The 23,108-nt window shown below is 38.1% G+C and overlaps 2 protein-coding genes across 3 annotated transcripts in view; one reads left to right on the plus strand and one right to left on the minus strand.

The window, feature by feature from the left end:
* GLG1 (golgi glycoprotein 1) overlaps positions 1–23,108 on the plus strand; it is a 164,803-nt gene that overhangs the window by 30,406 nt on the left and 111,289 nt on the right. The gene's annotated exons all lie outside the window — the stretch shown is intronic.
* Positions 7,038–7,527, minus strand: LOC122914612 (60S ribosomal protein L36-like; the record flags this gene model as incomplete). Its single annotated transcript, XM_044261242.1, has 1 exon — positions 7,038–7,527. A coding segment is annotated over one exon (285 nt), but the record flags the coding sequence as incomplete, so codon positions are not given.

Genomic DNA, 23,108 nt, shown 5'->3' on the forward strand with positions numbered 1-23,108 from the left:
TTTGCATTTTGTCATTTAACATTGTATCTTGGAAATCACTTTAAATCAATTCATGGAGGGCGCCTGGGTGGCTCAGTGGGTTAAGCCGCTGCCTTCAGCTCAGGTCATGATCTCAGGGTCCTGGGATCGAGTCCCGCGTCGGGCTCTCTGCTCTGCAGGGAGCCTGCTTCCTCCTCTCTCTCTGCCTGCCTCTCTGCCTACTTGTAATCTCTCTCTGTCAAATAAATAAATAAAATCTTAAAAAAAAAATCAATTCATGGAGATATTCCTTAGTTTATTCAGCCACTTTCTTATGCGTGGGTATGAAAGTATTTCCCATATTTCACAGTTATGAACAATTTGCTCTGAAAAACTTATGTATTTTCATCATGTTGGAGGTACTGTTTCTAGAAGTGCAATTTCATTGACTTTTGTTACTGCACCAGCAGAGTATAAGTTCCAAAGTAAATTAAATATTTTTGAAGTTTTGTACAATTTATTGTTCACAAACAGTTGATTTTTCAAAAACCTTTTAATAGATGACTCCACAGCTACTGCTACTGGGTGATGTAACCTGGCTGAAAAATTCCGCCTGCTTTAAAAGTTAAACATGAAAAAATTGAAACAGGAAGCCTCTCCTTATCTCAGTAAGTTATGTTCAAGTTCATAAACTTACTTTTTAAAAAAAAATATTTTATTTATTTATTTGACAGACAGACAGAGATCACAAGCAGGCAAAGAGGTGTGCAGAGAGAAGGGCGGGGGAAGCAGGCTCCCTGCTGAGCAGAGAGCCCAATGTAGGGCTCTATCCCAGGACCCTGAGATCATGACCTGAGCCGAAGGCAGAGGTTTACCCGAATGAGCCACCCAGGCGCCCCTTACTTTTAAGTCACAAAACATTATATACTATTTCATAATTATTATTTTTAAAAGATTTTATTTATTTATTTAACAAAGAGAGACAGTGAGAGAGGGAAAAAAGCAGGGGGAGTGGGAGAGGGAGAAGCAGACTCCCTGCTGAGTAGGGAGCCTGATGTGGAGCTTGAACCCAAGACCCTGAGACCATGACCTGAGCCGAAGGCAGAGGCTTAATGACTGAGCCACCCAGGTGCCCCAGTTATTTTTCTTGATTAGTAGTTCTTAGTTGTAATTTTTGGGAAAAGATTGTCCTGTACAGCTCTGCAAGTAATATGAAGTACAGACCTGTGATTTGTTAGGAAAAAAATCTAGACATATAAAAACAACACTTACAGTTTCAAAAATTGGTCCTTGATTTAAAAAACAAAACTGTCACAGCATTTGTAGTAGTGCAGCTTTGATTCTCAAGGACTTCCTATAATGAAGTGTTGCTTTTCTCCTACTCAATCCCTGGATCTCCTATTTTCCAGGTAGGCCTAGAAAAGCCTCACTGGGATTTGTTCTTATCTATACTAAGAGCAACATTTTCAGTTTAGTTCTTTGATTTAGCATCTTTAAAAGCCTTTAGGATGTAGATCTGTGTTTTTAAAAAATGGTGCAGTGTGAGATTCAGCTATTCTGGAAGTGTTATGCTAATACCTTTACATGAAGATCTCTTGAGTTTTTAAAATAACTTTATGCATTTAATTTCTCAAATCCTTGTATGTTATTAGTACTCAACGTTCCTGAAGCAACCTTGAACCCTCAGATTCAGGATCCCAACCCATTTACATGGATTATGAGGAGCTGGCTCTTAATACAGAACTTCAGGCCCAGGACACATTTACCTATTTTTAACTAGTTAAGGATTACTTAAATGTCTTGTAAGGCCATGCCATCTTGCCAGAAACATTGTTTCAAAGGTCTTTTCTTGAATCTTCTTTTAACCGAAGAACTCAAGATAATCTTTGTAAATGGGGAGAATTTGGGGAAAATTTAAGAAAACCAAACCAAGCCAATTATCTCCAGGTAACTTTTTGTGTACTGAACCCCACAGCAGAGCAACAATAGGATTACAAGGTCAGAAAATGCTCCCGAACTCACATAGATACCACATGTCCTGGAAGGAGTATGGATTGTTCAAGTAATACATATGTAGTTTTTTTTTTTTTTAATATTTTATTTATTTATTTATTTCACAGACAGATATCACAAGTAGGCAGAAAGGCGGCCACAGAGAGAAGTGGGGCGAGGGGAGCAGGCTCCCTGCTGAGCAGAAGGTCCGATGCGGGGCTTGATCCCAGGACACTGGGATCATGACCTGAGCCGAAGGCAGAGGCTTTAACCCACTGAGCCACCCAGGCACCCCCATACGTAGTTTTAATACATGATTGTAGAAGTCAGAGTGCTACCAGGTTTATAATGGAAAACTGTCATCTGCTATTTTAGCTTTCCCCACTTTGAACTCTTTCAGCTCTTTATTCTTGAATTTACCTAATTTTTTTTTTTTTTTTTTTTTTTTTTTGACAGAGATTACGAGTAGGCAGAGAGGCAGGCAGAGAGAGAGAGAGAGGAGGAAGCAGGCTCCCTGCTGAGCAGAGAGCCCGATGCGGGGCTCAATCCCAGGACCCTGGGATCATAATTTTTAAGTAGAATATTTATGCTGTTCTTTTTTTTTTTTTTTAAGATTTTATTTATTTATTTGACAGAGAGAGATTACAAGTAGCCAGAGAGGCAGGCAGAGAGAGAGAGAGGAGGAAGCAGGCTCCCTGCAGAGCAGAGAGCCCGATGCGGGACTCGATCCCAGGACCCTGAGATCATGACCTGAGCCGAAGGCAGCGGCTTAACCCACTGAGCCACCCAGGCGCCCTATGCTGTTCTTTTTTTTTAATATTAGACATTATCTATTGATTTCTTTTTTTTTTTAAGATTTTATGTATTTATTTGACGGAGAGAAATCACAAGTAGATGGAGAGGCAGGCAGAGAGAGAGAGGGAAGCAGGCTCCCTGCAGAGCAGAGAGCCCGATGCGGGACTCGATCCCAGGACCCTGAGATCACGACCTGAACCGAAGGCAGTGGCTTAACCCACTGAGCCACCCAGGCGTCCCTATCTATTGATTTCTTACAAATGATTTACATTTGGTCCTCATAAAGCACACTTGGCAGTATTTACTCTGAAATTGAACTTCATAGAGCAAGAAATCCTACAAAGCTACAGGATAAAATAGACTGCTGCACCACAGATCATATTCAGACAAGTCTATAGCTGTAGAATATGGCGTGAATTGGCTGAGTTCTGCAGAAAGCTTTTACCCACTTTAATGAGATCAATTTTGGTCCATTTCCTTTTTGTCTGTGTCTCATTCTTATTCATCAATCATGAGTCATCAGCATACTCATATAAGTAAACCGTTTTTTAAAAGAGAGATCAAACTCATTGCTGGTTAGGTCTGGTGGTTAAAAAAACAAAAGCAAACAAAAAACCGACCTAAAGTTGTTTTATTCATTCTAACAGAGAACTGGGAACAAATCTAAGCTCTTGCTATATGAATGTTTTGTGTGAAGTCAGACTACTTAGAGCAAGACATGTGATCCCTCTACTTTGGTGTTTTATAATTTTCATCGTTATATTTGAGATACTGTTACAGATTACAGTCCATTAGCTATGTTGATTTTGCCTTGCTGGTCCCATAATCATGGCCCATTTTAAATATGCAGAGTCTTTGTTAGAAAACATTTCTAGAGTCTGCCTTTTGTGATTTCCTTTGTGATTCTAATAATTTATCAAAATAGATTTACTTAAAATTTGTGTGAGTGTAGTTTTTAAATTGGGCAATGTTCTCTTCTACATAGGAACAGCTAAGGGTATATGTGATCAGTTTGATAGAGATTTTTCTGAACTGGCATTCAATTTTTAAGTTTCTTTTAATAACTACTGAAAACACCATTTATATAAAACTCACCAATGAATTGATTTTTCCTTTTAGAAACAAGTACATATTGGGCAGCTCTAATACAAAAGCTGTTGCTTTAGCCTTGGCAGTTTACTGATCTTTAGAGATTCATTTCTCTTTCTTGATATTTATCTGTGCCTGTATAGGCTTTGCAATTAGCAAAGTGAATAGGGTAATCCTCTGAAAGTTATTCTTTGTGTATTTTTGTTGAAGCCCAGGTTTGTGGATGGTAGGGTCCCACATATAGAATATACTAGAAGTCATTAGAAAAAATGATTTGACCGCAATAAGATATTAATGTCTGTTTTCCTGAATTAGAATTGGTATATGATTTTCACCAAGAAATAAAAATAAAAATTACTTCTTCAGCCACTCATTTAGGTTCCTATGCATAAGTTAACAGAACCTTGTCAAAGATTATATTTTAAGTGAAAAGAATAAATAAAGTTTTTCTTCACTAAGCTTTATTGGTTTTTGTTTTGTTTTGGTTTTTTTGCTTTGCAGTTCTTGTTAAAGCATTTTTCCAAATCTGTTAAATTAAAATCTGGAATAGATCTGTTCTCTAATTTCTTCAGCAACTTTGTTTTATGAAGCACCCATTTATGCCCATTTATATCTTAGACTGGAAATTGGCAATCTGCAGCACATGTGGCAAACCCAACCCATGGCCTTTTGATTTTTTTTTTTTTTTTAATGTCTCTGGAGGTAAGAATGGGTTTTACAGTTTAAGAAGATAGTGAAAAGAAGACACCAAGGGGCACCTGGATGGCTCAGTGGGTTAAAAGAAGACACCAAGATTGTAGAGATTGTATGTGGCCTGCAAAAACTAACAGTGGTTATGATATGTCCCTTTATAGGACAAATTTAATATATAATATATAATGTCCATACAGCTTTTTAACGGTTTACAGTTCATCTGAATTAGAAAAATGTTTTGCTGTAATCTCTTTGCATAATCCTGCATGTATTGTAGGAATTCATGGAATTTGTCAGTTTTTATTTTGATATGATCTTTTATTGATCAGGACCAAATGTGTATGCACGACACTGCAGACTTTCATTAAATTAGCTTGGCTTTTTGAGAGACAAAGAATGTGCGTGGTGAAGTAGTGAACCAGCACACTTAGGCTTACTTTCTTGGGAGGGTGTGGACATTTTTGTGATATTGCTTTAGGGGTGGTGATGAGTTTGAACATTGTCATTTCTCCATTGGTGTAGGGTTTTTTCTTTGATACCGTTGTCTGCTGCATAGAGAGTTATTTCCTTGAGGCTGTATTTTGATATTAAATTGGGTTATGTATGGTTGGTTTGGATGAGTGTTTTAATACCGATAGCTTCTGGCAAAAATCCCCTGGTTGCCTGGTTATAATGCTTTGTCATTTATCATATTTTATTGACTGTAAAGCATACTTTTTCTTTTTCACCTTAACGTCTTTGAAATCAGGATGCATCTTAAATTTTATGACATAATTATGATTGGCAGAGTTTTTTCCTCTAGTGCTACATGAAATAATGGTGCATCTTAAAATCAGTAAGGTATGGCTTGTACATTCTACTCATTTATAATATCCATTAGGTGCTTCGTTTTCTTATTCCTTGTGTTAATTCCACCCCTTCTTATTTTGCTATGGCAGGCAGAATTTCTGGTTTTGGAAATTTTTCATGATTTAAGGGTTTGCCTTGAGGGTTATTTTAATTCTGAGATTGGTTATTGGTTTAGATTGTAAACACCATCAACCATATCTAGTCAACAGAACAATTTGGGAAAATGAACACTTAACATAGTGTTTTGAGTAGCACAGTATCCTGATCTGTTACTGTTAGTTTAGTTAACAGATGGCCTGTAGCCTGGTCTTTAATATCAGTTACTATTTTGTTGAATAGACTGTAGAAGAACATTAACTAGAAAACCTGTTTAGCTTTAGGTCTAGCTGAGATTTTCTTGAATGCTTGCAACTGGGGACACCCTGTGGATTTATAGTAATATCCTGTTCTTGGAAAATAATGAGAAATTTCATAGTAATTGTTTTAAGACCTTTACTGTCTCCCAGGGTGAGCCACTTTGTATTACAGAGACAGTAAGTTTTTAGAAACCTATTTCAATGGAAAATCACAAGTCAGTAATTTCAAAAAAGGCAAGCCAAATAAAAGTAGAAAGAGGATCGGAATTAATGCCAACTTTAAATATACACACATAAGTTTTTTATTTAAGTTAGTGATTCCAAGCCCTCTTTGCACCTGGGGTGATTTTTAAATTCTCAGTACCCAGATGTCTCTGGCAAATTAAATCAGAATGTCTCGGAGTGGTTGCTGGCATTGAATTTTTTTAGTTATTATATTACAAAAGCAGCTGGCATTGAATTTTTTTCACTCTATTATTATTGTATTACAAAAGCAATATTTTTACAGATTTTACCCATGTATTTAGCCCTGTCTTTGCTCCTCATGCCTTCTTGAATCTCTGATCTTCCATCTGGGACCACTTTCCTTCTGCCTACAATACATTCTGTAGAATTTCCTTTAGTGAGGGTCTTCTAGTGGCCAGCTGTCAGGTTTTGTTTGTCTGGAAAGATCTTTATTCTACCCTGTTCTTAAAAGATATTTTTGTTGGTCTAGGTATCAATTATCTATTTCTGGGTAACAGGCCATCCCAAATTCAGTGACTCAAAAACAACAGCTGCTTCCCCATGTATCTGTAGGTTAGCAATTTGGGCAGAGCTCAGTGGGATGGCTTGTCTCTAGTCTATGTGGTATCAGCTCAGCTCATTCACATCTCTGTAGTCACTTATCAGGTCACCTGGGGGCTGGACAGTCATATGTCTGGAGGTCTGCTATAGAAAGGCCAGTTTCAATGCACAAGCAGTTTTCAAGCCTTTGTTCATATTTGCTGATGTCTAGTGGCCAAGCCCAGGTTCCAGAGTGGAGGAATTAGACTCCATCTCTTGATGGGAGGAGTGATAGTATCACATTTAAAGGGCTGTGGGGTGTACATAAAGAAATGGGGGAGAATTATGGCCTTTTAAAAAAAGTCTGTCACAGATAGAATTTTAGGTTGGAATTTTGGGGGGGGGTATTTTTTCTTTTAGCCCATTTTCTTCTTGCCATTGTATTTTGACTTTCACTGTTGCTGTTGAGCAGTCAGTTCCTATGGCTTCTTTTCAGACTTTCTTTGTGTTCTCTCATTCACTGTGATTTGTCTAGGTGTGAATTTCCCTTTATTTGTCTATTTTGGCTTTGTTGAGTTTCTTTTGATTTGGTGTCTTTCATTCATTCTGGAAAATTCTTAGCCATTATCTGCCTCTGCCCCACTCTCTTCTTCTTCTTAGAACTTCAAGTTAGATTTCTTGCTGTTTTCCCGTATTTATTTTTATTTCTGTGAACGTTTTATTATACACAGAATGGGGAGAGGGTTCAGTCCTTGGCAGCTGGTTTCCTGTAGGCAGCCAGAACTTTGCTCAGCTCCTGTTGCTTCCTCTTGGCATGGATCTGTGTCCCCACTCTATTCTTGATGATCTTGAGGGCATACTTGTCCTTGGAGACTGTGAGCAGCTCCAGGGTGATCTGCTTGTATGAGGTGAAGCCACATAACACTCTGATCATGTCCCTTGGGAATTCGGTGTGTGTGGTGAGGTGTCCAGAGTGGTGGCTGTGCCTCAGCTTGCTCCTGTGGCTCTTGTTGAAGCCCATGGCCATGGGGTATCACAGAACCGTGGCTGCTGTGGGATAGGCTCCACATTTATTAACGTTTCTTCATGCTGCATTCTGAATAATTTCTTTTGACTTATCTTCCACTTTACTAATTTGCTCTTCTATTATATCCAGATGCTTAACTCTTTCTGCTCCCGCTCCCCAAGATTATTTATTTATTTATTTGACAGAGAGAGAGAGAGAGAAGGAGCACACCAGGCAGAGCGGCATGCAGACAGAGGAGAAGCAAGCTGTCTGCTGAGCAGGGAGCCTGACCTGGGGCTCGATCCCAGGACCCTGGGATCATGACCTAAGCTGAAGGCAGGCACTTAACTGACTGAGTCAACCAGGCACCCCTATTTTTTTTTAATATTTTATTTATTTGAGAGAGAGAGCGAGAGCAGGAGCTGTGGAGAGAGGGGCAGAGGTAGAGGGATAAGCAGACTCCCCGCTGAGCGGGGAGCCTCTGGTAGGGGCTTGATCCCAGGACCCTGAGATCATGACTGGAGCTATTAGTTGCTTTTAAGAAGATTTTTAAATCTTTTAACATTTTTTTTAATATTTTATTTATTTATTTATTTGAGAGATAGACAGTGAGAGAGAGCATGAGCAAGGAGAAGGTCAGAGAGCGAAGCAGACTCCCATGGAGCTGGGAGCCCGATGTGGGACTCGATCCCGAGGCTCCGGGATCATGACCTGAGCCGAAGGCAGTCGTCCAACCAACTGAGCCACCCAGGCGTTATAATTTCAGGATCATTCCAAATAATCTAACCCACCATTATAAGAATTGGATTACCACATCTGTTGTTGTCTTTTTAAGCTTCCCTATTAGTTTACCTGTACACTAGGTTTAGGATACTATCGATTAAGCAAATAGAAGATACATGGAGAACTATAAGAATTAAATAGGTAGGAGTCACATTTTAAGAGGGAGAGCCCCCCAAAAAACTTGATTTTCTTCAGTTAGTAAAAGGATGAAACAATATTTTTGTTATCTTTGGGGCTTTTGAGTTGGTCAGATATGTTTGTAGTTGTGTTTACCAGTATGGAAAATTGAAGTTTGGTTTGAAAAGAAAATGATTACCAAAGCCCTTATTTTTTTTTTAAATATTTTATTTATTTATTTGACAGAGAGAGAGATCACAAGTAGGCAGAGAGGCAGGCAGAGAGAGAGGAGGAGGAAGCAGGCTCCCTGCTGAGCAGAGAGCCCGATGTGGGACTCGATCCCAGGACCCTGATATCATGACCTGAGCCGAAGGCAGCGGCTTAACCCACTGAGCCACCCAGGCGCCCTACCAAAACCCTTATTGATGGTGCTGTAGTGCCTGGATGACAGAAGATCATCCATACTTGTGATTTGTGACGTGCCTAGTGAAAAATATAGGATTCAACTTTTTTTTTTTTTTTTAAGATTTGTTTGACAGAAAAAGAGAATGCACATGTGCAAGTGCACATGGAGTAGAGAAGGGCAAAGGGAGAGGGAGAGAGAATCTTAAGCAGACTCCACACTGAGCACAAGTCCACATGGGGCTCAGGTTCAAGACCCTGAGATTACGCCCCGAGCCGAAACTAGAGTCCGATGCTTAACCAACTGCGCCACCCAGGTCCCCCTAAGCTTCAAGTCTTATATCAACCTTATTTTGAAGAAAGCTTAATTGAGTGATTTATATTCATTTTAGAGTTCAGGTTTGGGTGTTTTGTTTACAGTGAGCCATTTTCCTAAGCTACCTTATATGCAGCCAAGCAATTATAATTTGACATTCTCCAGTCTAAATCTACAGGTGAGATGTAAAAGGATGTCATCTGATTATTTTGTGTCATACAGATTTTTTCCCTTCCACTAAAAACAAATGTATCTTTTGTACCCAATTATTTTCTGTTACATTTACAGCTATGGTATAGCTAGGGAGATGACTTAACAGCATTTAACAGGTAGCTTTGCTTGCTACTCCACTTCAAGAACAGGGTGTATTATGTTGCTATTGACTATACAAGCTAAGAATTAAGGTATTTAAGTATTTTAGGAAGAAGAGATATTTCAGTGACTTAGAGTAGGCTCTTGTGATGACTCTTGGCCTTCGTGGTCTTATATTAGATACGTCTTTTCTTGAGCAGCAAAACAAATGATTTAGAGCAACGTGTCAGAGACATGGCAGAAAGCAAATCAGATTGGTGTGGTGGTGAATGGGAGCTCAAGAGCTGTTGCTTATGTTCATATGGAATCTTGCAGTTGAGGAAGTCAAAAGAGGAAATTAGGGGTTCCTGGGTGGCTCAGTGGTTTAAAGCCTCTGCCTTCAGCTCAGGTCATGATTCCAGGGTCCTGGGATCAAGCCCCGCTGTCGTGCTTTCTACTCAGCTTCTCCCTGCTTCTCCCCTCTCTTCCTGCCTGTCTCTCTGCCTACTAGTGATTTCTGTCTGTCAAATAAATAAATAAAATCTAAAAAAAAAAAAGAAGAAGAAGAAATTAATTAATTAATGTTATTGTGCCATAAGGAATGAAATTTTTGCCCCTTATGTGATTTGACAACTCTGTGTACCTTGTAACAAGCTTTGGTTTATTATGCATTAAAGTCAATATTTATGTTTACATTTTGCCCAGTGAATTATGTCAAGGATCATTGTCATCTGAGATAGTCACTATAAAGCCAAGCTGGAGTTATTCCAAGCATTGAATAATTCACAGTTCTATGAATTGAAAAATTGAGCATGTTAATATTTATTAGGCTATAAACATTTAAGCACATTTTTACATCAGTGATCTAACCCCATTGTTATGAAAATATGAGCAAGTTCTGTTCCTAGATGTCTTTTTGTTTAATACACTTTTTTGGTTTTTTGTTTCTCTCTCAACTCTTGCATCCCTATAGTAGTTACAGCATCAGCTGCTACCACCACCAGCCACAAAACTGTTTTTTGGTTAGTTTCATTTCACAAACTTATTTCCAAGAAAGACAAACAGGATGACTTCTTCTGGGGTTACTTATATATCATCAACTTCTGGGTCTTCCAGAGAGGCAGGCATTTTATTTTATTTTTTATTTTTTTTTAAAAGATTTTATTTATTTATTTGACACACAGAGAGAGAGAGAGACATCACAAGTAGGTAGAGCAGCAGGCAGAGAGAGATGGGGAAGCAGGCTCCCTGCTGAGCAGAGAGCCCGATAAAGGGCTCAAGCCCAGGACCCGGAGATCATGCCTTAGCCCAAGGCAAGGGATCAACCCACTGAGCCACCCACGCAACCCTATTTTTAATAGTTCTACAAAACTCGGGGCACCTGGGTGGCTGTGTCGGTTAAGCGGCTGCTTTCTTCTCAGGACATGATCCCAGGGTCCTGGGATCAAGCCCTGTATCGGGCTCCCCAATCAGTGGAGAGCCTGCTTCTCCCTCTCCCTCTGCCTGCTGCTCTGCCTACTTTTACTCTCTGTCCATCTCTCTAATAAATAAATAAAATCTTAAAAAAAATAGTTATAAAAAACTCATTTGATTTGTTCTGCTGAGAGTCTGTTACTGTGGGATTTCAGCATACTATAGCTGTAGTCAGAGATCTGTTAATAGAATTTGTGTAATATAAGATATGAACTTAGTAGTTTTCCATCTTCCCATTAAAAAACAGATGAGACTTCAAATAAGCAGGTGAAAATTTAGTGACTCTTCTAGGCCTTATTGAAAAATGTAATTTAGAAAGATAAGAGATCCCATTGCGATTAGAAAGAAAAGTGATAGGAAAGTATGTCATGTTACTTTTGGATGATAATAGACAGAAGTTGTTCTTTGGAATTAAACAGGCCCATTTGCCAGACTGTAGAATAATAAGCTTTAATGTCTTAGAAGTACTATGTTTCTTTTTCCTGTATCCTCTTAAATTTGGTGACTTCGTTGTACTTAGCATTAGTATGTTTCTTTTCTTTTAAAGAAATCCAGTGGTGTTTGGATTTCTTCAGAAGGAAAGAGACTTTTACCGTGTTGTCATTACAACTTTAAATAAACATGGGCTAGATCAAAGATAATAAAATTATTCTAATGTCTCCTTCACCTTTGTTTTATCCAAGTGAGATTTAAGTAAGAAGTACATGTTCCTCACTAAATCGGTTAGGGTTTATGATTCTTTGTGGCAACAGGAAGCTCTGTCTAAACTAGGTTAAGCTAAAAAGAGAATTTGCTTCATATAACTATAATAAGGAATAATACTGGCTTTGGACTGGAGCTCAACCTCTTAGTTGTACTTATTTTTCTCTTCCCTCTGCTTCTGGATTGGGTTCCTTCATGCCTCTGACTGGTGGCAAGCCAAAGTAGCTGTATTCCTACTCCATCTGTGCCAGCAGTATTTGCAAGTGTTTTATTGTTTGCCATTGTCTGAATCCCTGAAACACTTAGGATGTTTCATGTTTAGTCTGAGTTTGGAATCATTTGATTTCCTTCCTAGGAATGAAGTCCCACCTGCAGTGCTGGAATAGAGTAGGGTTAAAAGTGGGAGAGACCAGCAGGAGCTCACTGTATATGATAGAGTTTGAACATTGGAAGCAGTCACTTATGTCTTTGGGAGTTTTATTTCTGAGGTGACCCAAATCAAGATCAGTTCTATGTCCTAGGTAACTCTAATGTTTTTACTTTACTTCTTTCATTAGAATAAAGAGATACCTGCCATTTTGCTTATTTCACATTCTAAAGAGCTGGCATCAAACATCACTAAACTACCATGAACTAGGCTAGAGCTGAGGGAGATGTTCACAACATAGATGACTTACTGTGTTCTTTCTACTGAAAAACAAAACAAAGGGGACAAAAAATTCTCTCTGAAAGGCAAGTGCAGGAGGCCGGTGCTCATGTTTCATACCATGAATTATAGATCTCAGCTGTTAATCAGTCCTCAGTTCTCAATAAATTTAGGAACTTTAGGGGCGCCTGGGTGGCTCAGTGGGTTAAAGCCTCTGCCTTCGGCTCAGGTCATGATCCCGGGGTCCTGGGATCGAGCCCCACATCGGGCTCTCGCTGCTCTGCAGGGAGCCTGCTTCCTCCTCTCTTTCTGCCTGCCTCTCTGCCTACTTGTGATCTCTGTCTGTCAAATAAATAAATAAAATATAAAAAAAAAGAACTTTATAATAACAAAGTTTTAGTGTTTTGCTGATTTAAACAGTTTTTAACCTCTATGAAATCATATCTCTTTATATTTTTATATATGTGTATATATATATATATATATATATATATATATTTTTTTTTTTAGATTTGTCAGACAGAGGTCACAAGTAGGCAGAGAGACAGGCAGAGAGAGAGGAGGAAGCAGGCTCCCCACCGAGCAGAGAGCCCAACGCAGGGCTTGATCCCAGGAATCCGGGATCACAACCTGAGCAGAAGGCAGAGGCTTGAACCCACTGAGCCACCCAGGCGCCCCATATCTCTTTATATTAAAAAAAGAATTTAAAAAGCTTTCTAGTGAGAAATATTAATATCATTTTATAAAAGCAACGAAAAGTAAATGATATTTGGGGAACTCACACTTTATTCCTCAACAAAAATAAGCCTTATTCCCCACCCCTACCCCCACATACCTTTTGCCACTGTCCTACCATCTTTTGTTTCTTGGGTTAAAGAGTTGACAGAGCTATACCACATTATCTCCTGTTTACTGGTCAAGAGACAGGATTGGATCCCTGTGGTATAGGATATGTCATTTAGTCAAGATTTTTCTCCTATAGAAAGTTGAAAACACTAGGTTTTGGAAGACTGTTGAAGAGTCTGGATTCTTAGACTCCCTATGTTATTTTTACAGGCAAAGACATTTTTCTTTCCTAGCTTCTTAGGTATTGTTTTGCAACACCTTAAATATTTTCTTATCTGACATTTTCATTCTTTCTGTGACTATATATATTTTTTATTCACATCTTAGCAATATGTGTTAGATTTAAAATAATTAACATTTAAATATTTCTGTTGTTTAATTTTTTGTAGCCTGTTTTTTTTTTTCCCTAGCATGGAGACTAAACTGGTGAAGAAAAATTTTGTTGTATTTTCTACTTCCCAGCACTTACTTATTGCACACTTTCTATATACTAAGTACAAATTTAGAGTTAGGAATACTCTTTCTGCCTCTGCATACATTTCTTTCTCATATAGTAAGACTGTGTGATAAGAAAGGCAGATTGGAGCAGAAAAACACATGGAGGAAAAAACAAGTAAGACCTGCTCAGAGTTTATGTAAATCATCTAGAAAATGAGGATGGCCTGGATTAAAGCAATGACAGAAGAAAGAGACTTTGACTAAGTTTGAACAACAGCGGAAAAAAGATGACTCCAGAGAGCTAGTTACAGGACTAGGATACAGGATATGCAGGAGATAAAGGAATCAGTGGTAAACCCAAAGTCCTGTTGGGTATGTGAGGGTTTTTCACTAAGGGTATTCTGATGCCATTCATGGTAGAAAGAATTGACTTGGGGACAGAAATTAACTCTATTACATAAATAAATGGGAGAGAAGAGACAAATCTGTATGGAATGGCAGATAATTTACATAGATACTTCTCATTGTTGAGGTAGCGCTTAACTCACCATTCCCCCTTCAGTATGGGCTGAGCTTAATTAATTGCTTCCGAAGAGTAGGCAGTGGGAAAGTGGATGAGGGTCATTTTACAGTGGAGAAACCTGGCAGACACCCCCTTGACCAGATGACCAAAGTTGGCATCATCAGTGGTGTCATATTTATATCATGTATACCTTTATTATGATGTCTTGAGAAAGGCTCTTCCTGGGCACCTGGGTGGCTTAGTTGGTCAGGCTAAGGTCATGAATCCAGCATCAGGCTTCCTGCTCAGCATGGAGTCTGCCTATCCCTCTGCCCCTCCCAGCCCTGCTCCTGCCCCCCTACCCCTGCAAAAATAAATAAATAAAATCTTAAAAAAAAAAAAAAAAGAATGCCACTTACTCTCTAAAACCTATTAACCTATGAGCAAAATATCATATAAACTTAAATTGAGGGATACTCTACCCAGTAGTTGACCCCAGCCTTCCTTAAAACTCTCTAAAGTCATTAGAGACACAGAGGCTAAGGAGATAGAATGACTAAACCCTGGGTGGAATAATGTTTGACCAAATATCTGAGCACCCTATAGCCTAGTCAAGTTGATACATAGTCTTGTGTCACTGTCCAAAACTAAGAGAGAATAGAGAGTTAAAGAGGATAAAGTATTAAGGAGGAAAGAGTTGTGTGTTAAACAGCAAAAATAGCAGAGATCCTCAAGATGGTATAGAAAAGATTATTTTTAATGATAAAAGCCACATGAAGTAGGAAATAAGGAACCATAGACAGACTCTTCATTTAAAAAGTGAAAGGAAGGGACGCCTGGGCGGCTCAGTGGGTTGGGGCCTCTGCCTTCGGCTTAGGTCATGATCCCAGGTCCTGGGATTGAGCACCACATCAGGCTCTCAGGCTCTCTGCTTAGCAGGGAGCCTGCTTACCCCCTTCTCTCTGCCTGCCTCTCTGCCTACTTGTGATTTCTGTCTGTAAGCAAATAAATAAAATCTTAAAAAAAAAAAATAAAAGTGAAAGGAGGATGCACAGTGACAGACTGGATAATAGGGATGCCTGGGTGGCTCAGGGGGTTAAATTAAGTCTCTGCCTTCGGCTCAGGTCGTGATCTCAGGGTCCTGGGATTGAGCCCCGCATTGAGCTCTCTGTGCGACAGGGAGCCTGCTTCTTCCTCTCTCTCTCTGCCTGCTTCTCTGCTTACTTGTGATCTCTGTTTTAAAAAAAAAAAAAAAAAATCTTTAAAAAAAGAATGGATAATAGAATTAACTTAAAATTTCATTTTAAGATGAGATTGATTTTTTATTTATTTAATTTTTTAAAACAAGATTTTATTTACTTATTTGATAGACAGAGATCACAAGCAGGCAGAAAGGCAGGCAGTGGGGGCGGCGGCAGCAGGCCCCGTGCAGGACTGCATCGCAGGAGCCTGGAATTATGACCTGAGCCGAAGGCAGAGGCTTTAACCCACTGAACCACCCAGGTGGCTTGAGATTAAGTTTTTAAAGATGCATTTTTATCTTCCCCTCTATTAAGACACCCTTTCCTCTGACTACTTCAGTCCCCCAGTACCTATAGGGCCAAAATAACTAATTAATACATAAAATTTTCCTTAGTTCTTGGGAGGATAAAACAAGTTTAACAGACCCTCCTCTCAAAAAAAGCAGATGCTTCACATCCTCTAAAAATGTCTTGAGATTCTCACATATTCAGATTTATGAACATGTATCCATAGAAACATGGATGAAAGCCACAGAGGTTAGATCAGACTTAGATGTTATAAACAGGTGCTTGGTGAGTTAACAAATACTGTAAAATCCTAAATTGTTCTTACCCTTTTAGGTATAGTCTTCCAATAATATAGTTCAAATATTTGTGCACATTCTTTCATTTTATTAGCTAGCCTTCATAATTGAGTACCTGGAAGACTGGTTTAAGACAGAAAATAATTAGAGAAGTTTCTTTTGGCTGATATTAGCACTTGCATCCCCTTTCCCACCCAATCCCAGCTAAGGATTTTAATAATTTCACAAAGATGTATCTTAAGTAGTGATAGTGCCAAAGGTGCAATATTAGTGGGCAAATAGTAGTTCCTCCACTCATTTGTTCAAAAGTTTGTCAGTTGTAAAAGTTGCCAAGCACACACAGTCTACAGAGGAGACAGACCATACAGAAGACCATTCCTTCAACTTTAGGAAAAGTAGCTGTTCTACCTAATCCGTAGAAACAAATATAAAAAGCCAAGTAAAATGGAGGGACAGAAGAATGCTCCAAAAGAAAGAATAACGACCTCAGGAAAAGAACTAAATGAAATGAGATAAGCAATATGCTTGATTAAATTATTTATTTATTATTTATTTTTTAGAATTTATTTATTTGACAGAGAGAGAAATCACAAGTAGGCAGAGAGGCAGACAGAGAGAGGGGGAAGCAGGCTCCCCGCTGAGCAGAGAGCCCAACTTGGGGCTCGATCCCAGGACCCCGGGATCATGACCTGAGCTGAAGGCAGAGGCTTTAACCTACTGAGCCACCCAGATGCCCCTGATTAAAGAATTTAAAGTAATGATTATAAAGATACTCACTGGTCTGAAGAGAAGAGCAGAAGAATTCAGTGAGACCTCCACTAATGAGATAGAAAATATAAAAAAGAACCAGAGTTGAAGAACATAATAACTGTAATTAAAAACACGCTAGAGGGAATCAGCAGTACATTAGTGATGCAGAAGAATGTATACATGATCTGGAACACAGAGTAATGGAAAGCACACAAGCCGAACACCAATAAGAGAAAAGAATTTGAAAAGTGAAAATAGGTTAAGTGATCTCTTGAACAACATCAAGCAAACAAATGTTCGCATTATAGGGGGTCCCAGAAGTAGAGAGAAAGGGGTAGAAACCTTATGTGAAGAAATAGTAGCTGAAAACATCGCTAACCTTGGGAAGGAAACAGCGATCTAAGTCCAAAAAGCATAAAGTGTTACAAACAAGATGAACCCGAGAAGGTTCACTCCAACACAAAATAATTAAAATGTCAAAAATTAAAAAGAGAAAATTTTAAAAGCAAGAAAGAAGAAAAAAGTTACCTATAAGAGAAAACCTATAAGGCTATTAGCTGATTTTTCAGCAGAAATTTTGCAGGCCAAAAGGGACTGGCATGATATATTTAAAATGCTGAAAGGAAAAATCCTGCAATCAAGAATACACCCCTGGCAGGGTTGTCATTCAGGTCTGAAAGAGATAAAGACATTCCTGGACAAAAGATAAAGGAGTTTATCGCCACTAAACAAGCCTCATGAGAAATGTTTAAGGGAATTCTTTAGGTGGAAAAGGACTGGCCATATTAGACCTAAGAAAGTTATGAATAAAAAGATGTAAAATATGGCAGCATATACATAAAACATGAGGGAGGGAGTAAAAAATAGGGAAAGGGAAAAAGAAGTTATTTTTCTTTTTTTAGAATGTGTTTGAACTTGAATAACCATGAAATTAACATAGACTGCTGTTTACTTAGGATGTTCTGTATGAACCTCATGGTAACCACAGACCCAAAACCCGTAATAGATATACAAAAAAAAAAAATAAAGAGAAAGAAAGCTAAAAAACACTACAGAAACCAATCAATGACAAAAAACAAGAGAAGAAGAAAGGAACAGAGAACTACAAAAAGAACCAGAAAACAAATAAAATGGCAATAAATACATAACTGTCAATGATAAGTTTAAATGTAAATGGCCTAAATCCTCTCTTCAAAAGACAGAGGGTGGTGGAATGGTTAAAAAAAAATAAAACCCATCTATATGTTGCCTGCAAGAGACCCATCTCAAACCAAAAGGCACAAACCAACTGAAAGTGAAGGGCTGGAAAAACATTCACTGTACAAGTGGAAGCAAAAGAAAACCCAAGGTAGCAATACTTCTATCAGACAAAATAGACTTTAAAACAAAGCTGTAACAAGAGACAAAGAAGGTCATTACTTAATGATAATGGAATCAATCCAACAGAAGATATGTAACAATTGTAAACATCTGCATACTCAGCACTGGAGCATCTAAATACAAAGGGCAAATTAAAGACATAAAGAGAGAAATTGATGGTAATATAAATAGTAGGGAGACTTTAACACCCTACTTACATCAGTGGATAGATCGTCCAGGCAGAAAATCAACAAGGAAAGATAGTGTCTTTGAATGACACATTGGATCTGATGGACCTAACAGATACATACAGAACAGTCCACCCAAAAATAACAGAATACACATTCTTCTCAAGTGCCCATGGAGCATTCTCCAGAATAGATCATGTTAGGCCACAAAACAAACCTCAACAAATTTAAGAACATTCAGTCAAACCATACATCTTTTCTGATCTTAATGTTATGAAACTAGAAATAAATCACAAGAAAAATACCACAAATACATGAAAACTAAACAACATGATACTAAACAACAAAAGGGCCAATGAAACAAAATATTAAAAAATGGTGACAAATGAAAATGGAAACATGATGGTCCAGACCTTTGGGACACAGCCAAAGTCTGAAGACGGAAATACATAGCAATATAGGCCTACCTCAGGAAACAAACAAAAACTGAAATAAACAATCTAACTTTACACCTAAAGGATCTAGAGAAAGAAGAACAAAGAAAGCCCTAGGGAAGCAGAAGAAAAATAATAAAGATCAAAGCAGAAATAAGTGATAGAGATTCTTAAAAAAAAATCAATGAAACCAAGAGCTGGGTCTTTGAAAAGATAAGTAAAAAAAAATTTTTTTTAAAGATTTTATTTATGTATTTGTCAGAGAGAGATCACAAGTAGGCAGCGAGGCAGGCAGAGAGAGAGGGGGAAGCAGGCTCCTTGCTGAGCAGAGAGCCTGATGTGGGCCTCGATCCCAGGACCCTGGGATCATGACCTGAGCTGAAGGCAGAGGCTTTAACCCACTGAGCCACCCATGTGCCCCAAAAGATAAGTAAAATTGATAAACCTTTAGGAAGACTCACCAAGAAAAGAAAGGACCCAAATAAAATCAGAAATGAGAGGAGAAGTAACAGCTAACACCACAGAAATACAAAGGATAATAAGAGATGAGTCTGAAAAATTATATGCCAACAAACTGAACAGCCTAGGAGAAATAAATTCATAGAAGTATAAGATCTTCCAAAACTGAACTAGGGAGAAATAGAAAATTCAAACAGACCAATTACAAGTAACAAAATTGAATCAGTAATCAAAATACAATAAAAAGATAAAGAGTCCAGGTCCAGATGGATTCGCAGGTGAATTCTACCAAACATTTGAAGAAGAGTTGATATTTATTCTTTTCAAACTATTCCAAAAAGCAGAAGGGGAAGGAAAGCTTCCAAATACATTCAACAAGGCCAGCAACACCTTGATACCAAAACCAGACAGACCTCACAGAAAAAAGAAAACTACAGGCCAGTATCTCTGATGAACATAGATGCAGAAATCCTCAACAAAATATTAGCCAACTGCACAAATGCACTAAAAAGATCATTCACCATGATCAAGTGGGATTTATTCCAGGGTTGCAAGAATGTTTCATTATTCACAAATCAGTCAACATGATATACCACGTCAACAAAATGAAGCATAAAAATCATATGATCATCTCAGTAGCTATAGAAAAATTATTTGACAAATTTCAGTATCCATTCATGATAAAAACTCAATGGAGTGGTTTTAGAGGGAACATACCTAAAGGCTACATATGAAAAACCCATAGCTACTATCATCCCCAGTGGGGAAAAACTGAGAGGTTTTCCTTGAGGTCCAGGCAGAAGAGAAGGATATCTACCCTGACCACTTTTATTCAACACAGTACTGGCAGCCTTAGCCACATCAGTCAGACAAAAAAAGAAACAGGAAGCATTCATATTTGTAAAGAGGAAATTATTTTTTTAAAGATTTATTCATTTATTTATTTGACAGAGATCACAAGTAGACAGAGAGCGAGGGGGGGAAGCAGAGTCCCTTGCTGAGCAGAGCGCCCGATCCCAGGACCCTGAGATCATGACCTGAGCTGAAGGCAGAGGCTTAACCCACTGAGCCACACAGGCACCCCTGTAAAGAGGAACTTAAGCTCACTATTTGCAAATGACATGATACTATACATAGAAAATCCTTCAGAGGAGCTACTAGAAGTAATAAATAAATTCAGTAAGTTGTAGGATATAAAATTAATACCCACAAATCAGTAGCATTTGTATATACTAGTAATAAAGGTAGCAAAAAATTAAGAAAACAGCATTATTTATAATTGCACCAAAAAGAATATCTAGGAATAAACTTAACCAAAGAGGTTAAAGACCTGTGCTCTGAAAACTATAAAACACTGATGATAGAAATTGAAAATGATGCTAATGGAAAAATACTCCACTCTTACATGGATTGTAAAAATGAATATTATTTAAATGTCCATATTACCCAAAACAATCTAGACATTCAGTCCAGTCCCTGTCAAAATACCAACAGCATTTTTCACAAAACTAGAACAACTAATACTGAAATGTGTACGGAACCACTAAAGACCTTGAATAGCTGAATAGTCAAAAAAAGAAAAACAAAGCTGGAAGTTTGACAATTCCAAATTTTAAGATATACTACAAAGCTGTAGTAATCAAAGCAGTATGGTACTGGTACAGAAATAGACATTTAGATTAGTGGAACAGAGTAGAGATACACCTGTGATTTTATGGTCAATTAATCTATTACAAAAGAGACAAGAATACACAGTGAGGAAAAGACAGTAACTTCACTGCATGGTGGGAAAATTGGACAACTGCATGTAAAAGAATAAAACTGGATCACCTTTTGAGACCATACACAAAAATAAACTCAAAACCAATTAAAGACCTTAATGTGAAACCTGAAACCATAAAAATCCTAGAAGAGAACTCAGGCAGTAATTTGTCTGACATAGGCTATAGCAACATTTTTCTGGATATGTCTCCTAATGCAAGGGAGGAAAAAAGTAAACTATTGGAACTATATCAACATAAAAGGATTTTATATAGTGAAGGATGCTATCAGCAAAATTAAAAGGCAAACCTACTGAATGGGACAAGATATTTACAAATTATATATCCTGTTAGAGATTAATATTCAAAACACAAAGAACTTACATAACACCAAAAAACAACCCAATCAAAGAAAAAGGAGGGGCACCTAGGTGGCTTAGTCTTTAAGCGGCCTACTCTTGGTTTTGGCCCAGGTCATGATCTTAGGGTCCTGGGATCAAGGCCTGCATTGGGCTCTGTGCACAGTGAGGTGTCTGCTTGAGATCTTTCTCCCCCTCTGCCCATCCTGCTTACTCATGCTCTCTCTCTTAAATAAATAAAAAAAAATTTTTTTAAGGGGCCTCTGGGTGCTGAGTCAGTTAAGTGTCCAGCTCTTGATTTTGGCTCAGGTCATGATCTCAGGGTTGTGAGATTGAGCTCCATGGCAGTCAGCTCCAGGCTGTGTGTGGAGCCTGTTTAGGATTCTCTTTCTCCCTCTCTCCCTTCCCACTGCTTTCATACACTCATCCTCTCGCCAGAAATAAAAAAAAATATTTTTTTAAAAAGTAAAAAAGAGCAGAGGACCTGAATAGGTATTTTTCCAAAGAAGAAATAGAAATGGCCAACAGTCAGATGAAAAGATGCTCAACATCACTAATCATCAGGGGAATGCAAATTAAAATCAGAGCAAGATATGCCTTTGTATCTGTTAGAATGGTTAAAATAAAAAAGACCAGAAATAACAAATGTTGGCAAGGATGTGGGGAAAAGGGAACTCTTATCCATTATTGGTGGGAAGGTAAATTGGTGCAGTTACTATGGATAAATGTATGGAGGTTCCTCCAAAAATTAAAAATAAAAATAACATAAGACTTAATAATTCCACTATCTGGTGTTTATCCAATGAAAATGAAACACTAATTAGAAAAGATATATGTACTCTTATGTCTATTGCAGCATTATTTGCAATAGCTAAGATAGAGAACCAACGTGAGTGTCCATTGATAGATAAAGGGATATGGAAAGTGTTTTACAGATACACAATGTAATATTATGCAACCATAAGAAAGGATGAGATCATGCTATTTGAGACAGCATGGATGAATCTAGAGTATATTATGCTAAGTAAAATAAGTCAGACTGAAAAAGACAAATACCATTTGATTTCACACTTACAGAGTTTTTAAAAAAAAAATCAACAAAACCTGAATGAGTAAATTTAAAGCAGAATCACACCTATAAATACAGAGAACCAACTGATGGTGAGTGAGGGGATGGGCAAAATGGGTGAGAGCAGAGGGAATGCAAATTAAAATCAGAGCAAGATACCCTTCCAGTATGGAGTCATGGGGAACAGCACAAGAAATGTAGTTACATTGTCATAGTGATGTGTTATACACCTGAAAATAACACTGTGTTAACTATCCTCAAAAATAAAAATTGCAATTTATATTCCTTGCATTAAAAAAAAAGGTTTGTTAGGCGGTGAACACAGAATAGGAAACTAACATTTAAAAGTCTCTTTGGAGGTTGCCTGGGTGGCTCAGTCGTTAAGCATCTGCGTTTGGCTCAGGTCAATATCCCAGGGTTCTGGGATTGAGCCCCACATCGGGCTCCCTGTTCAGTGGGAAGCCTGCTTCTCCCTGGCCCTTTCCCCCTGCTTGTGTTCCCTCTCTTGCTGTGTCTCTGTCAAATAAATAAAATCTTTAAAAAAAAATAAAAGTCTCTTTGGTGGGGCGCCTGGGTGGCTCGGTTAGGCATCCTCCTGATCTCAACTTAGGTCTTGCTCTCAGGGTCTTGAGTTCAAGCCCCATGTTGGGCTTCATGCTGGGCGTGGAGCCTACTTAAAAGTCTCAAAAAAAAAAAAAGTCTCTTTGGTATATAAATGTATAATGTATGAAAATCAGACTGAAAATGGAAGACCATCTGTAAGCCAAAATGCAAATCTTTTATATTCTTAACTACCCAGAGTTTTATTGTTTTACTGCTTTAAGTTAGGATGTATCTACCATTTTTTAAAATGTTGTTCATTCAGCATATGTTCTTTCCAAATAAC

This window comes from Neovison vison, chromosome 7 (genome assembly GCF_020171115.1).
Source record: "Neovison vison isolate M4711 chromosome 7, ASM_NN_V1, whole genome shotgun sequence".
NCBI classification, from domain to species: Eukaryota; Metazoa; Chordata; class Mammalia; order Carnivora; family Mustelidae; genus Neogale; species Neogale vison.